Below are 17,941 nucleotides of genomic sequence, written 5' to 3' on the forward strand. Positions count from 1 at the left end.
GTGACTCGACTTCACACACACTGAACTATATGCCTATTAGCCCAGGGTTTCAAACTCTCTTAGCACTTATATAGTAGAGAGAAAGATATGACTTATTCTGAAAATTTCATTAACACCTTTTGGTATGTGGTGTCACTGCTCTAGACTAGAGGGTAGAGTGTATAGATACTAGAACCTTGTCTGTTCTTTTTTGTCCTCAAGTTATTTTCAGTTTATTCTCTTCTCATTGTCTTGGGAGGTGTAGATTTAAACAGAAAGCTATAGCTTAATCCTTTCCAGTGGAAATTCTGGATGCTCAGATAGCAGGAAAATTAATGTTAGGGATTCAGTGAATGATCCTTATGACAAGGCATGAGGGTCAATGCCTAAGGAGTGAACTGTGCTTCGTATCTCAGTTGAAGGGCCGAAAAAATATTGTTCTGTAGAAACATTGTTCAGTTGCATTCATGTAAGGGTATGTGAAAGACTTATGTACCAGGCAGTGCTAAGCAGTGGAAGTAAAAAGAAATGAGACATGTGCTTCTAGTTTTAAGATACTTAAAGAATAGTTCAGAAGATGTAAGCAGACAGTGGCAGGATAATCTGAAAAGAAACATTAAGTACCATGAGTTTAGAGAAGGAAAGTTCCATTAACTGCTGGAGGAGTTAGGTAAGTTTTCATGTGGAGATATTTGACCTGTGTTTGCACCTACGGAGTGTTTTACCAAGCAGAGGAAACAGCATATGCAACAGCAATAAGATGTGAACAAGGTGTGGTTCCCAGCTGGGGTTCCCAGTTCGGTGAGACCCAAGGGTAGCATGCAAAAGAAGCCTTTGGTTGTATAACAGTATAGCGGTCAGTCAGTATTATTGGCCTGTTGGATGAATAAAAGAATGAATATTATATATATCAGGCACTCATATATGACCTCAAGTAATATAACTACTTGGGAAAGTATGTTCCAAAATTTAGCTTAAAAATTCGTCTCTTAAACACAGTCCTTGCTTGTATTGGGAAAGGTTTATTCTGAATCAAATACAAGTTTGTCTTAGAGATCTTGTTTCCTCATTAGTTACATGAAGAATGGCATATTTTCAGCCCTGAAAGGACCAAAAGGTAGTGACTTTCAGAAATCAAAAGGAAATGATCAGATCCCTTCTGTTCACCTAGATGGTGGTAGTACTTACCTTTTCTGCCATCTGGTTTAGAAGTTCCTTTATTTCAGTCAGGCCAGTGCTCTCAAAGTTGAGGGAGTATGCAAGACTTTTTATGTTGGGGTACAGGAGGGAAATGTTAACATTTTTATTTATATTGCTCTTTTAACGCCTGTTGTTTAATTTCTGCTTTTGTGTATACACATATATACATGTACATGTATATGCATAAACTACACAAAGCACATGTGTATTTACATGTGTTTTCACATGTATTTACACACAAAATGAGGTTATGTGCCTCCCCCACCCAGATGGAAAGGTTAGAGGTTCCTGATTTAAGCCATCAGTACAAAATACTTTTAAAGGGATCTTAAAGTATTTGAAAATTTAATCTGGGTTTTAAAAATAAGAATCCATCTCATTTTATACCAGTTTAAGAGAAACACTTTAAATAAACATAATGGGTTGTAAGTCAGGTTTAATAGCAAATATATACTTGCAGGTACTTCAAATAGATTTTTTGTTACACAGAAGTAACTTTCAGAAAGCAATTCTATAACATGTTTTCTTAGTGACATGGTAGTAAGTCCCATAAGTCTCCCTGCTGTACACTGCCCCTTGTCTAACATTTCCCTCCTTAGTTGGTTAAAAATCACACTGCAATGCATAATACAAAACTATATACTCTGTATGATCCCAACTATGTATAAAGTGTAGGTTTATATAAATGTGTGTGCATACATATATTTTTGTGTGTATGTGTGTGTGTAATGCAATGACTTACTAAAAGAGAAGAAAAAAGATTGCAGTCTTGATCAGTTCCAATGCTTTGCCAAAGCCTTCCCTGGTGCTGTTATTTGGCGCAAGACTGACACCTAGAGTCCATCGTGGCTTATTTATTCTGAGGTTTTCTCTGGCTGAAACTTATGCTTTGGATTTTTTGTTAAAATAATTAAATGTTACAATAACTAAAATGTTATTGTATTCTATTGTGCTCTCACTTTTTGTTGGTAGCATGATGTAAGTTATTTTGCACACCCTGGCCGTAAAATGTGTACTGTACCACCGGCCCATTGCGGTACTAGAGGAAATAATACTTGCTGCAAAATACTGTTCAAGATGATCTTTTTCTAACTCACATTTTGACACATTCCTTCCTCCCTCCGTTCCTCTTCCCCTACCAACTTGGTCTAGTTGGCCCACCACGTCTAGAAACCATAAAGACCGTTCTTCTAGGCAAGACTGAGGCACTTGGTATGACTTCAGATCATCTTCAGGGTATCAGTCATCGTGTGGTTATGTCAAATGGAGAAAATACAGGAGGACATATGCTTTAATTGGAAGTTTTATGAAGATGCTTGACTGCTTAGAATTCTCCTACGTAGCAAATTAGGAAAGTATTTTTCAGCTGCATTTTGTTAGGTTTTAGTATTTTGGTAATTTTCATTAGTAATAATTTCCTTATATTCTCTGGCGTCCTTCTTGTAGCTGGTTGACTTTTCCATTTACCTTAAATTGTTTTCTAAAAAAAACCTGATGGGTGTATATCCACTAATACTTTCATAACATCTGGAGTTGGATTTTCAGTGACTTCATTGAAAGAAGACTTCTATGGTCTTTCATAGTTAGAAAGCGCTGTTCTATTTTCATAAGTGTTGTCTTTTTCCTGCAATAGTAAATAACAAGCCACATTTTAAGTTTTGTAACCAGTAACACCACACTAAGAGCCACATATTAATTACAGTACTGTCTTGCATTCTCCAGTAACCATAAAGGTCTAGTTTCTACTTCCCCTTTGTTTGGAGTAAGATGTGGGAACTGAAGAATAACTTTCTTATTTACATGCCATTGTCAAAGCCCTGACTGAGGGCTTTAAAATTCCTACTTCCAGGCTTGTCTTCTAGCCATTTAATTTGTCCTGCTGAAAAGGTGCCTGTGTCAATAAAAGAAGAGTGTGAACACGCATTTATAATTATTCAGAGTGGCATCTTAGGTATTTATAATTAAACCACTTCTTTATGTATTTGTATATACATTGAAGAATGAAGTGACTACTTAGATGATATTATTTCCTGGATGAAGATCCTTTTTAGAAATTAGATTTAGAAAAACCACATCTCGTATCAGAATTCTGTTTCGTTTGCCCTCGTGGCTGCTGTTGAAGAGGAAAGTATCTCTGCTAGTGTCTAAGTTCTTTATTTTGCATACATTTTAATCTAAATCTGAGCAGTTTGATCAGGTGTCTTGGAAACTGTCTGCTCTACTAGCTCTAAAACAATGTTTTGTTTGGAAAACCTGTTATTATAGGACTTTAAGACTGTATAAGGACTATCAGAATGTATTATAGTCAACATATACATTCTTCCTATCACTAAACATCAAAAGCTGAAGAAATACTCATTTTTTATTCTTATTATCTGTCTTTTCTAATGTGAACAAGTAAGTTTTCTGTATAATTTGATCACAGATATTTGCAACATTTGCTTAATGGTTACTACTGATGCACGATACAGTCCAAAGAAGCTTTCAACCCACAAAAGCATCCTTGTCTGTATTGAAAACATTACCTGTATCCAGTGTGTTTCAGAAAGATTTCATGTCACTAAGATGCCAACCTGGTGTCTATTTGATACTCCATCAGATGTCCTTTCTTATATATTTATCAAAACAAATGCATTTTATGAAAGTCCTCTTTCACACGCTTTTTAAAGAAAAACTTGATTATTGACAGCTTGCTGGCAGCTAAGTTTTTTTTAGTTAAACATGTGTTATATCTTTTTAGTTAAACATGCTTTTTAGTTTTACATCTTTTTGATATTTTACACTTACAGTTGGTTGGCTTCTTTCTGCATGTCTCTTATTATATAGCTCTTGAGCAATTTCCTGAAAAATACGCCGAGCACTCCTTTTCTATAAATACAAATAAGAAAAAAAAAGTTGTCTTATGATTAAAAGCAATGCTTATTGCACGTTATCTGAGCCTTTTCTTTCTGTATTGGCCACCAGTCCTAGAAACTATCCCACCCAACACATCTGTATGTAGTTAGTTAAGTCTTGTATTTTGAATATATTAAGTACAATTTATGATTGAGAACTATCAATTTGCCACATATTTTACCACTTGAGAATATAATTTTTCTCAACAATAGGAAACAGTATGAAAGTTGTTCTGTGGTGATGTTCTGTGTTTCTTAAATTATTTTCAATATAAAATAGTTAATAACCACAATTCTGAAGATGTTTTACCAGCATTGGCCTGTACCTTTTGTGACTCTTCTGTTTCTTTCTTTCTTTGAGTGTTAGATTTTAACTGTCAGGAAGAAAAGGAAAATCATGACATGTTATGTACTCAGAACAATCATGGCAGATATCTCATACCATAATAAGGTTAAATGAACTTAATATTTAAGTAATATGCAGTAAGAGTTAGTAATTTTCATGTCACTTCTGAGATGTTTTTATTAATAGCTCAAGCTGATATTGATAATAGGATTTATGGTAATCTTAATATAACACATACATACCCCCTCTTATAGCATGTGAACAATGAGAAGTATAGTCTTTCTCAAAAACTTTAGGCTTCTTAAAGATATTTTAAGGCAGTGTCTAATCTCTCTCTCTCTTTTTAAGTATTTGTTTAGCTGTTCCGGGTCTTAATCGCATCATACGTGACTTTTAGAAGTATCGTGTGGGATCTAGTTCCCTGATCAGGAATTGAATCCGGGCACCCTGCATTGGGAACATGGAGTCCTAGCCACTGTGTCACCGGGGAAGTCCCTTTGGTCTTTTTCGTTAACCTTTTTCACTCTTAAAGATCCTTCTTAGGCCTTTCATACCTCCCCCACCAGTGCAAAAGCAGCGTGTGTCTGATGGTTATAAAGAAGGATCTCTTATTTCCATTTACGGAAAGAAAACCATATAAATTGTATACTCTGGTTAGTAATTTTCAGTGATGAAACTTTTTGCTCTTTTCTGCAGACCTCCTCTGCAGTAGGTATTTCCTGCAGATGCAAAGGGAGACATTAATTAGGTGAGCTATTTCTGAGGCTCCCAACATGTGGAGAGATGGAAATTATTTCCTTAGGATAATTTTCAAGGCCATAGGGATATCTAACCCAAGACGTTTGACTTACTTCAGTGAGGACGATGAGGATCACGAGCACACTGATGATGTAGATGGAGAACAGGACTAAGAGGGCTATCAGGACGGACTGCAGTTCCTTGCTGAGAACCTTCGTCTCTTTGTTAATTACAGAGAAAGAGCCACAGTCACTATTGAAACATGTTATTGCAAATATATGTATAAACTGTAATTGAAACTAAATGTTAAGGGGGACACATGACCTTATGCTCTTTGGCTATACATATAAAAATTTATTCAGGTGCTCTTGATTTAGAAGGCACTCAAGTATATGATAGAGTTAAAGTCAGTTCATTCGTTCTTTAAGTGTATTATGCCCGAAATGTTACTCATTTTTAAAACTTAAAATTTTAGTAAATTCAATTAATTATTCGTCATGATGCTAAGAATCACTTTTTATATAAAATGTTGCTTAAAGTGACATAAACATTTCAAGACAGGTTGTTCAAGAGTGTTTTAAGTTTCTTTTAGTAGATACACTGTACAAGTGTTACCAAGAGTCTATGGAGTTAAAATTCTTTCCCACATATGTTTATAACCTTGAACTGTACACATAGGTAAACAGTGCAATCTTTGAAGAACCTGAGAAGGCCATACACTGAGATTGTGGTGCTCACTGCACGCTTGCATGTGCGGTGTTGTGTGTTTCTTCTTTCTAATAAAGCTGGAAGTAGAATTATTGAATCCATTTGTACATTGTGAATTTCTCCCTTCCTGAAGGAAGTGTCCTGTTCTCTAGGTAGTGATGAAGTAACACACAGCGTCTTCAAGTACGCAATTATTTGAAGTACAGAATCCAATTAAATTTGTAATTGTTATCTGAATAACTTGTACAAACCGTTTTTCTTATGGCTGTTATTTTTTATAGAAGACAAATGCATGCAGTGAGAGATGCAAATCGCCACAGCTGTTGTGTGTGTGTTTTAATATCTGTTGTTGTTTAGTCGCTAAGTCATGTCTGACCCTTTCCGATCTCATAGACTGCAGTGTGCCTGGCTTCCCTGTCCTTCACTATCTCCCGGAGTTTGCTCAAACTCAAGTCCATTGAGTCCGTGATGCCATCAGCCATCTCATCCTCTGTTGCCCCCTTCTCTTCCTGCCCTCAATCTTTCCCAGCATCAGGGTCATTTCCAGTGAGTCAGCTCTTCACATCAGGTGGCCAAAGTATTGGAACTTTAGCATCAGTCCTTCCAGTGAATATTCAGAGTTGATATCCTTAGCTGACATTAATTATTTGCTATAAACCAGGAACCATTAAAAGTGCTTTATGTGCATTAACTCATTTATAATTTACCCCTACAGGTGAGTATAAACTAATATTAAATGATGGTGGAATAGCAAAAGTTCATTAGAACACTAAAGTAGGGATTGTAATATAGTGCAATCTGGACTCCTTGAAGTCCTGTTTTAAAATCAAAAGCCTGGTCAATTTGAGTTTATGTTTTAATGATCTCAGAATTCATCATAGTAGAGTTTCTTTAAAGGGGAGAGGTCTGAGAGAAGCATAGAGTTACTGCTCTTCTCTTCCTTTCCCCAGAAGCATATGAAGCTTTTCCTCAGAAATGTTTTAATTTATAGGACTTAGCTAGCCTCAGTGTCCTCACTCACGTGAGGAAATTATCATGGATTTTAGGAAATCTCAGGAAACCACAACCACACCGACCCTTTTTCTGTTCATTATCTATGCACAAAGGGGTAAGGTCAGGGGTCCCCAATGGCTTTACCTAAAATTTGTGTTTATTCTCCATAATGCATATTTTTTTCAATGGGTTCAATTTATTGATTGCTTATGCTTCTCCAGTGTTTTGTTCTAGATGGTGCCATACCAGACCAGATCCTAACAAGGCTGTCAGTTAAACATTATATTTCAATCCATGTAACATGGAGAAAGGAGGACATAACATAGTTGGTCAGCCTTTGCCAGTAAAGTCTGGACATAGAGAATATAGCACCCGTAATAACCCTGACTCTGTCTGCAGAGGCTGAGAGATGGGATTGGAGTAGTTCTTCAATCCAAACTGCATGTTGGCTAGTGAGTAGGTCACACTTTTCATTGGCTCAGCTATTAAGTTATCAGATTTATCTCCTAGTCTCTGCATAGAAGGAAGTGATGCATTTGAGGGGCCAGGCAGAACATGAGTAAAGCTTTGACTGACCTCTTACCACAAGCACAGTCCCTCCTCCCGTTTGCTTAGCTCTCGGTTGCTTTGAGCTGCGAAAGGCTATTCCACAGATGTAGATTGCACTGTCATTGAAAGTCAGCCTGTTCACGGTGAGGGAAACCTGGTTTTGTGCTGGATACTTAAGGGTGTATTTGTCTGTCTCACTGCTGCATCCATTCGAGCACAGGTTCTCAGGCTTGTGAGTCCCGTAGCGAAACCACAGGCGTGTTGGTTTCTCTGCAGGGCACCCCACTGTGGAGAAGGAGCAGGTCAAGGTTACGACCTTTTGCCTGTAGTCCACTTCAAGTTCAGGTAATTGAGACACTGAGACGGTGCAGTCGTCCGCAACCCCTGTAGGAGGAAGCAGATGAGCTTGTTCAGTGGGCTTCTCACCTCCCTTTGTCCTGTGCTCCGGTTTTATTGACATTTGGGGGTGAAGAATCCACTGAAAACCATGGCTTTCTTGTTTTTACCTCACTCAGCATGGACAAGACTATAAAAGTAGACACTGGTGCCAATATTTTATGATAACTATGAATGGAATATAACCTTTAAAATTGTGAATCACTATTATAAAGTTACAGCACACCTGTAACTTTTTTTTAACTTGTACATTAATGTCAGTCCCAAAAATTGAGACTTAAAAAAAAGGTAGACGCTGGTGTTCCTCACTTTTCTTGACCCTCTGAGTTTCCTGACCTCAGGCTTCTGGAGCGCAGTGATGTCTGGTGCTTAAGGGGCAGCCCTGGGGGTGGGGTGGAGATCTCCATTGCTGGAGGTGACAGCAGATCCGGAGTCAGAGGTTCGGGGTCCACGTGTACACTCGTGGTGTACTTAGGAGCTGTCCGTTGATCTCCCTGTGCAAAGCAGTGGCTCTCTAGGAGCCTGTTTCCTTATCTGCACCCCTGGCCTTATAGGAGTATTGCATTTGGTAGGTATCAAAGCCCCTCATGCAAATGACTGAGCACGTGAGCAGCAGAGATTTTTTTTCCTGCCTTTTAAGGTTGTGATTGCTAGGAATTCATGACAGTTTACAGTTGTTCTTCAGGGAGTCTAGTTGTCCCAGAGGGAAACATTATAAAAGGCAAGATGTGTACATCTAGGAAATTGCAGCCCTGGCTCAGCCAGCCTTTCTTTGCTGAGCAGAGGCCTGTTGAGCTGGCCATGCCACTACCCAGCAGATTAGTTTCTTTCCTGGCTCTTGACGTTGCTTTGTAGCCTCTTGCAGCTCTAATTTACTTGAGCAGTATTGTGATTAGGAGCAGACGTTTGAGTTCGGATCCTAGCTCTTGCTAGTTCCTAGCTTTCTGGTCTGTTTCCTCATTAGCAAAAGGGGGATAGTGTGAGTATCATGAGGTTAGCAGCAAGTTTCATTGAGGCCATCAGCGCACAAGGAGTATTTAGTTACTTGGGTCTTAGTAAGTATTTAATGAAAGGAACTATTTCTATTGCCATGGCTACTCTTGTCCCCACAGTATCATATGCCCATTTTAGAGATAGCTCTAAATAGAGCTCTAAATAGAGATAGCTATCCCTGATAGCTCAGCTGGTAAAGAATCCACCTGCAATGCAAGAGACCCTGGTTCGATTCCTTGGTTGGGAAAATCCACTGAAGAAGGGATAGGCTACCCACTCCAGTATTCTTGGGCTTCCCTTGTGGCTCAGCTTGGAAAGAATCCACCCATAATGAGGGAGACCTGAGTTTGATCCCTGGGTTGGGAAGATCCCCTGGAAAAGGGAAGGGCTACCCACTCCAGCATTCTGGCCTGGAGAATTCCATGGACTGTATAGTCCATGGGGTCGCAAAGAGTCGGACATGACTGAGCGACTTTCACTTCACTTCACAGTATCATGTCAGCAGGGCCAAGACTAGACACCCCATCCAGCGCTCTCTCCACCACCACGTCATGCTGCTTCCCTGTCGTGGGGGGTGGGTCCCCATGTGGCCTTCTATCTAATCCCAGGTTCGTGAAGCTGGAACGCTGCTCAGGTATTTATTACTGGGAAAACCTGCCCTCAGTCGTTTTGGGGGCAGGGAGGCTCTATGAAATACTTTTGGTTGAGGCAAATTGGAATTTGTGCATGTTTTCACTCTGACTTTGTGTGGTTATATGTTTCCACATAGTCTTATTTGTCTGACTTTTCCCTTTGCTATTGTACACAAAATTAAAAAATAATCCAAATTGTCTGATAAAAGTTTCATACAGGCTTTTTGTCACTTAACATTTTTCTTATAGGTCCTGATCCAGAACAGAAGAATTAAAACTAGAATCATGGTATTTGTGACCCAAATCTGTTCTCACTGTGTTCTAATTTTTGTGTTTGTACAATTGGAGATGAGCTGGGAGCTTTTTAGCAACCCGGTAAAGGTAAACCAGACGAGAGGGTAAAGTCAAGTCACTGGAGAAGACCAGGCTTCCTGAGTCTTCAGCTGAGGGACTTCGCTTCACTCCTAAGGCTGGTAACTGTGACCGCAGGTCTCCTACCCAGACTTGGTCACCTTAGAAGTAGAGAAACGGCTTTATAAGTATAGTGATTTAAGTGTGGGAACTTGAAGTAGGCCTGCCAGAGTCGTGAAGTTAATCAGCAACGTCCCAGTGTCAAGTCCTCCCTCAGGTAGTTTTTAAAAGGGAAGCTATCTTTTAACATTTTTCTTGGAGAACTAGTGTTCCAGGGTAAAATAAATAGTTGCAACTTTGGAGTTTCATATCTCTGCTCCTGACCACCTCAGAAGGGAGGGACCTGCGCACGCTGTGGTTTCCTGTGAGAGCCCAGGCTGTGAGGAGATCCCAGGCTGTGAGGAGACGGCTGCTCCCTCCCCCGCCCCGAAGTGAGGCAGCAGCTGAGCGCCAAAGGGAAGTCTGGACAATGTGTCAGCCTGTAACCCACTCCTGTGAAGAGCTGCGCTTTAACAACTCTCAAACATTCTGTAGGGTTTCTTTTTAAAAACACAGTACCCTCTGAAAAGGTTGAAAGTTTACCTTCTTAGTGGAGGGAATTAAAAAAGATTACTCTTTTTGAAGACCAAGCTAGAAAATCCATAGAGAAGTAGTTTTCAAGCTTTCTAAAAAACGGCTTTATGGAAAATTTCGAACGTACACAGAAGTAGTTGACCAGCACAGAAACTTCTCCACCATCACCTGACTGCAGCCCAGTCTTGTTTCAGCTCTTCTCCCTACTTGTGCCTTTACTCTCGTGTTATTTTAGGGCAAATTCCAGATAATTTGCACAGCTTTCAGTATATATCTTTGAAAGATAGAATTCTTTTTAAAAATAATACTAATTAGAATACTCTTATAAATACTTATTAGGGAATAAATAAACTTATTACTGAAAGTAGAAGCAAAAAAGTCACCCATAGTCCTTTCACCACTCTGCCCCCCACCAAATCACTGTTAACATTTAAAAATATTGCTTTACAGATGAGAAAAAAATAAGAGCTTTTGTTCCCTTTCTTGGCCTATGACCCAAACTTTGTGAGCAAATCTGAGATTATTAGATTTTCTAGAATGATGATGAAATTATTAGAACTGTGATGTAGGAAACTCTCTCATAGAGAAAAAACAGGCAGAAATATCCATGTATTTATGATATGGTTATTTTTCAAGGAAGGAGCCATTGCAGTTTTTTTAAATGACAGGTACTTCAATTTATAGAAATTCAGCCTTTTCTGAAACACTGTTCTTTAAAAATATTCAAGTATTTAGTGCACAGTCAGTTTGCCTGTATGGGAACTGAATTGTTGATGATTAACGTGATTTTATGAATATTTTCAAGCCTTTGTTTGGTGAAGTACTCTTCTCTAAAGCAGCATGATAGCAAAGGAAATTTTCAACGTTAATATTAATTTTTTTCTCAGCTGTTCTTTTATCACCTATTTCTCTGAGAAAAAGGAAATTTGTCGCCTAGACAGTTTCCATAATGTTATACATTTAAAAATCTGTAGGGGCTTAAAATATAAATGAATTTTTAGATGACAAGTAGCAGTTAATTTAAATGAAGGGAAAAAAAAGAACCTTACCGACATAAAACAGAATCAGATTGAGTTCCAGACCGAGAATGATCTTGCCTCTGTTCACAGTCTCCATTTCTGTGTGTATGTGTGAGGTGTGGGAATGTGTATTTGAAGAGAGTTTCGGCTTTTTTTTTTTTTTTTCTGAGAAAGGAAGAACCAAAGAGAGGAACTCTTATTGAGGAACCATAATTGGGAACTTTTTGAAATTGTGTAAAGATTGCTTGTAATCCAGTTTCACCATTTAAAGTTAAGATTTTAGCTTAGAGCACATTTCTAAATGTTAATATGGTCACATTTTTCTTGGGTTTTACAAATCCTCAAAAGTGTTAGATGTTTTGGGTGAGATTTTTTATTTACCTTGGTGCATATTCCTAGAAACTATTGTTTGACAGATAATTCATACTTAAATTTTCTAGAGCAGTTCAGTCTCTGCTCTTGGGCATCTAATTTGTTCTTGGTGCTGGACTGGTAACTGCTGGAAATTGAGGAGAAGCAGAAGGAAGTATCTTCATGTAGTGTGCTAAGTCACTTCAGTTGTGTCCGACTTTCTGCGACCCTGTGGACTGTAGCCCACAGGCTCCTCTGTCCATGGGATTCTCCAGGCAAGAATACTGGAGTGGATTGCCATGCCCACCTCCAGGGGCTCTTCCCAACCCAGGGATCAAACTCACATCTCTTCCATCTTCTGCTTTGGCAGATGGGTTCTTTACCACTAGCGCCACTTGGGAAGTCCATCTTCATGTAGAGACAAGAGAAAAATCAGTGAACAATGAATAAATAAGTTGGGTACCATTAACTAATTGTACCCCAGTTTTGTTTAGTCGCTAAGTCATGTCCAACTCTTTGTGACCCCATGGACTATAACCTGCCAGGTTCCCCTGTCCCTGGAATTTCCCAGGCAAGAATACAGGAGTGGGTTACCATTTCCTTCTCTAGGGGATCTTCCCAACCCAATGTTCGAATCTGCATCTCCTGCACTGGCAGGAGATTCTTTACCACTACGTCACCTGGGAAGCCCTTGTGCCCCAGTTTTGTGTGACTGCTTTTATTGTGAAATAAATGTGTGGAATCTCTGTCATCCAGAACCCCCACCCTAGTCCCTCGGGGGCCATCAGTCAGGTTCTTTGTAAGCAGCAGAAAGTGACTTGGGCTGACTTAGTAAGCAAAAGGGAGTTTATTGAAAGGATTTGAGGATAGCTCAGTGAGTACCTGGAAGGACTGGAGAATCATGTGTTGGAGTCTACACGCAAGACACATTGCCCTGAAATCTGCCATAAAGCTGATCTGACGAGCACCCTGCACCGGCAGGCATTGCCGCCTTGGCGTGGACCGCAGCCCGTCAGTAGTACCACTGCATGCTGCCCCAGCTGCTTGGACTCACACCACTGCTCCCAGAGAAGGAGCCTCACGTCCCCACTTCTCTGGGCCACTCGCTCCTCATTCCAGGTCCCAGGCGAGTGTTTCTGAGCTTAGGTCATGAGCCATTGCCTGAGCTGCAAGAAAGAGGAGGGGGATGCTGCTTCCCTAGGCTTTGCCTTCCACGGGGAAGAGGGGTGCTCACTGCCGGAAACCATGAAAAGCCTCTCCTCCGTACTGTTTGTATGCTTGGCTCCTGTTGATTATATATTTTGTCATTTCCAGAAAGTTAAGTCTCTGTATTTAGTAATACTTTTAACATTACTGTGTATTTTTTTTTTTTTTTTACATCATTGTTGCGTCTGAAAGCACCCCCCAGATTTATATATACCACTGTATGTGTGTGTGTGTGTGCGCATCTGTAGTCAGTGCTTGGTATGTATGTAAACCTGAAGACTTTTTCTAGCCCTCCAATACCTGGGCATCTGACGCTCATGGGTTCGGAAATGACTAATGTAACAAAGACTTCAGTCACTGTTCCAAGAAATGCTAGGTTGATTCATCCATTCTAGTGTGTTTTCCTCTCTCTGGTTTTGGAGGTTAACTTGTATGAAATTCTTCTGAAAAGTTAGAGAGTGGATTGACCTCCCTTGAAAAGCACATCAAATGATCTGTTTTTAGAAATTAAAACCCTCTGTTAACCTATTTTTACTTTCAGCCTGATAAATCTCTTTAGTTAATATGTGGCATAATTTTACTACACTAGTGACATTTTCTTACCTTTATCCAAAGCACTCTTTCAAATTTTGTTACACTTTGCTTCAGTATTCCAGTTTTTAATAAGCAGTTTTCCAAACCTGTTAACCATTACATGCCGGTCAGTGTAAGGGAGGGGATATCAAGAAACTGTCAGAGAAAGGAGTAATGCGGGCTTTGGGTCTGGTTTAATGAGGGATTACATTTCTGCCCCAGTGTTCATTAACCTTGCAAGCTGGGGCACGTTCTTCAGTCTTCCTAAGCCTCTACTTCCTCTTTGTCCTACTGCTGGGTCCCCTGGGAGATCATTCATCGAGGCACCCAGTGCTTGGCACATACCAAGTCCTTAGCAAATATTGTTCTTCCCCTCTTCTCTCTTTTGAATAATCTGCTTGTTCAAGAATTTAACTTGATGTTTTTGTTTTAGTAGGTGGCAAGTGGGATAAACCATCGGAAATTTTGGAAATCAAGGGTCAGAATTGGGAAGAACAAGTGAATAGTCTGCCTGAAGTTTTCAGAAAAGCTGGTTTTGTTATTGAAGCTTTCACCAGACTGCCATACCTGTGTGAAGGTGACATGTATAATGACTACTACGTTCTGGATGATGCTGTCTTTGTTCTCAAACCCGTATAAACACGTGGACGTTGAGGTCTTCAGATTCCACCCCAAGAATGTACACTCCGGAAGAGGGTCTGCGAGTTCAGTTATATGAAGGGAGGACCTTTGGGGACTGCCATTCTAAATATCATGTAGGAATTTTAAAAGCCAAAATACTAATTATTGCTTTGTAGTGTGTAAAAGGAATGTTTTTTAAAAAACAAAAAAACCAACTCTTTGAGGATTTTTATCAACTCTTTACTCAATAATGCAGGTCACACTCCAATTATGGAAGATATTTTTTATACTTAATTGCAGTAGGGCCTCATTCCCAAAGCAATAGTCATGACTTCACAGGGAACCAGTAAATGGGGGTTGTTTGTAATAAAATGAAGATTGGGCCATAAAGCTGTCTTTCCAGTTGCAAATATTGGTTATAAAGTATAGCCACTGATCCTCTTTCATGTTTAGAAATTCTGTCATTATTCCAGAAAATGTTTTTAATCATGCTAATAAACTTTTTTTGGAGGTGACTTTGGCATCATGTTGGAGTTACTATAAGGATTCCCAAGCATCTTTAATTGCTTTGCTTCAGGGGTGCCCAAGTAGTAGCATATATGAAAGAAAGATGAAGTAGACTAGAATATATGGTAAAGGAAGGCTTTAGACTGGGGTGGGGTGATTATTGCAAATTGTAGTGAACACAGGCAACCCAGACTAACTCTCAAAAGAACCACCTTGTTCAGATGTACTTCAGGGACTACCCTCACTCCCCAACTCATATATATATATATATATATATATATTTTTTTTTTTTTTTTTTTTTTTTGGAAATACAGAGCAGTGGGTTCTGACTTTGTGGTAACTTGTGTCCTACACTCAGAATTTTGCTTTTCTGGACAATCTCAGGTTCTCAGAACTAGAACATTCGGTTTTGTCTGCTGACAAGAACACAACCTAAAATTGTTTTAATTCAGCTTCTTAACCCTGTCCTTGTATACCTCTTTCATAGAACTTGGCTCTTTTTGAAATCCTTAACTGAGTTTATAGTTTGCCAGGAGTATGGTTTAAGAAAACCATGTCAGACTCATGCATTCTAGAATCCGTGAGTGCCTCCAACCGTATATCCAGAAATGTTGCAATGAGGAGCTCATTACCAAGATCGATAACCATTGTGGATGTTCCAAAGAGCAGAACACTTAACCCAGAATCTAAAATATCAGTAATCATAGAGGTGCCAATTTGAGATCATGCCTGTTAACAATGTTATTCTCACAGCTTGCTTTTGTCAGCCAGGTGTTTCATTAAATATTCTTATCTATATGCTCATAGAAGTCATCAAATCAGCACATTTACTGCAGCACCTGGGTATAAAGGAGAATTAAAGCCTTGAGAAAAATGACTTTATTATTCATTAAGAACAGCATTCCCACGTCCTCACACCAGTATCTTCCACCGTTATTGTGTAGTCATAATAAGAGTTGGGTTATGTGGTTTATGCAAAAGCGTTATTGATGCATTCTAATGCTTTTTCCCCCAGGAATTCAAATAAGTGAAGTGCAAATACTTAGCACCTTAGATTGTAAAAATAGAGGAAATGAGTAAACTTAATGTAGTTCTTGTACAGTTGAGTTTTCCTTCTTTATAAATTGTCATCATCAGGGGTTGCTATTTAGACTGCTGAACCAGAGTGCAAGAGTGACAGATGCTTAAAGAGGCAGGTTGCTCCAAAGTGTTTCATTAACTTTGAAATTGAGAATTAATTTGGTAGTCTATGTGGGAAAAAAAAGAGACAAACCTCCTTCTTCCCCCCCAAATCAGAAAGCACATACATTTGTGCATTTTAAAGAAAATACTTTCTCAAAATCTGAGGTTCTCTGAAAATCAGCTTCTCAAAAATGCTGTTTTTTGGTGAAAATTTAAACTGACAAATCCACTCATTTCATGCCTGGTCTTGAAAGTCTTGGTGGTATATCATCATTCCACTAGATGGCAGTGTTGCTTAATGAGTGTCAGTGACTGTTTATTTCCCCTTAAATGGAATCATGGTTTTTCTTTTTTCTCCCCAAAGTATTGATACAATAAACTGCCTTCTTGTCTGCACCATTCCTTGTGTAAGTGTTTCATATCAAGTTAAGGTTGTACTGGAGGAATTAAGAAGACCTCTATTTGCAGTCAAAGCAAGCTAACCAATTAACCTTAAAGGTCACAGAGAAAGGAAAGGCAAGCTGCACCTGTGGGTCAAAGCTCTTTGCACCTGCAGCTGTAAGCCCCTGGAGTGTTGAGACCACTGATGTCGGAGGATGGAAGAGAAGACGACACAATAGCCTTAGTCGTTTCTCCCTTGTGCAGAGCTGTTAAGAGAGACAGTGTATTTTCTACCCTTCTCTTATGTCACATCAGTTTTTACATAATTGACCTTTAACAGAAAAGCAGCTGGGCTGGGAAATAAAGTAAAACTTAGTTGTTTCAAATTGTCTTTCTGAGTAAAGCTTTGTTTTCACCTAGTTCTGCTCCAACATGTTTCATTAACTTTGAAATCTACTCTCCAGAGCAGAGTATTCAAGCAGACTCATAATGAAGCAAGATGTTTTTACCAGTTGTTTCCTACTGCTTGCTGCTGCTGAGTCGTGTCAGTCGTGTCCGACACTGTGTGACCCCAGAGACGACAGCCTACCAGGCTCCGCTGTCCCTGGGATTCTCCAGGCAAGAACACTGGAGTGGGTTGCCATTTCCTTCTCCAATGCATGAAAGTGAAAAGTGAAAATGAAGTCACTCAGTTGTGTCCAACTCAGCGACCCCATGGACTGCAGCCCACCAGGCTCCTCCGTCCATGGGATTTTCCAGGCAAGAGTACTGGAGTGGGGTGCCATTGCCTTCACTGTGCTGCTGCTTTGTTACTGATGAAAGCATTTCATGATCTTTTTTTGTCTAAAAGCTACAGTACTGTCCGTCCACATGGGCTTCCAGTGGCTAAAGTGACTTAGCACATTTGTGCAGATACCTAAGTTCTCCTCAAATAGGCTTATATCCAATGCACCTGTGTTACAGCTGGAAGCCAGTGCACTGAGCCAGGGCTGTCCAGGCTGAGTTGTGCTGCCTAGGAATCCGCTGAGCATGAAACTGGGCTTATCATGGACTTGAAACAACCAGGATGCTGACCAAGTAACAAGTTATCAAAGATAAAATCATGAATTGGCAGAAGGAAGATCACACTATCCATGCCAAGATCTAAGTGAAAAAATGCACCTAGTATCATGAAGGACATTACCACAATATAAAATTCAATAGCCTGCCCTTTTGCAATTGTATGATAAGACAGTAGCTAGGCAACAGTGAACAACGCAGTAAAACTGATTTTATGTCTCCTGTAGCTATCTGTATAGGTGTTCATATTTTGGTGTCTACTTTATCAATTCTAATATATTTGTATTGTCTTGGTCTATGTGGGCTTCCCAGGTGACTCAGTGGTAAAGAAGCCGCCTGCCAGTGCAGGAGAGGAAGGAGACATGGTTTCGATCCCTGGGTCGGGAAGATCCCCTGCAGGAGGAAATGGCAACCCACTCCAGTATTCTTGCCTGGGAAGTTCCATGGACAGAGGAGCTTGGCAGGGCTACAGTCCATACAGTTGTGAAGAGTCAGACATCACTGAGCACATATGCACTCCTGTCTTCTACGTAGGAGTTGATTCTAATTCCTTTTTAGTTGTTACTTTTATTTTGGAATAACAGACTTGGAGAAACCTTGCAAAGACAGTAGAGAGAGCTGCTGTATACC

General features: G+C 39.6%; 2 protein-coding genes across 4 annotated transcripts in view; one reads left to right on the forward strand and one right to left on the reverse strand.

The window, feature by feature from the left end:
- METTL9 (methyltransferase 9, His-X-His N1(pi)-histidine) overlaps positions 1-16,267 on the forward strand; it is a 50,023-nt gene extending 33,756 nt beyond the window's left edge. For 2 of the 3 annotated variants that reach the window (XM_065924485.1, XM_065924483.1), the window contains exon 5: positions 13,995-16,267. In XM_065924485.1, the coding sequence (XP_065780557.1) occupies positions 13,995-14,200 (206 nt within the window). In that variant the 3' untranslated portion in view covers positions 14,201-16,267. The remainder of the gene's footprint in view (positions 1-13,994) is intronic. The other variant, XM_065924484.1, reaches the window with a different exon arrangement.
- On the reverse strand, positions 1,608-11,973 carry IGSF6 (immunoglobulin superfamily member 6). The gene is made up of 6 exons (XM_065924486.1): positions 11,462-11,973; positions 7,435-7,791; positions 5,271-5,377; positions 4,400-4,447; positions 3,967-4,047; positions 1,608-2,803 (listed from the first exon to the last, which is right to left on the reverse strand). Exons 1-6 carry the CDS (start codon positions 11,526-11,528, stop codon positions 2,747-2,749), a joined length of 717 nt encoding a protein of 238 aa, XP_065780558.1. The 5' UTR covers positions 11,529-11,973; the 3' UTR covers positions 1,608-2,746.
- Positions 16,268-17,941: the final 1,674 nt, after the last annotated feature.

This window comes from Muntiacus reevesi, chromosome 2 (assembly GCF_963930625.1).
Source record: "Muntiacus reevesi chromosome 2, mMunRee1.1, whole genome shotgun sequence".
NCBI lineage: Eukaryota > Metazoa > Chordata > Mammalia > Artiodactyla > Cervidae > Muntiacus > Muntiacus reevesi.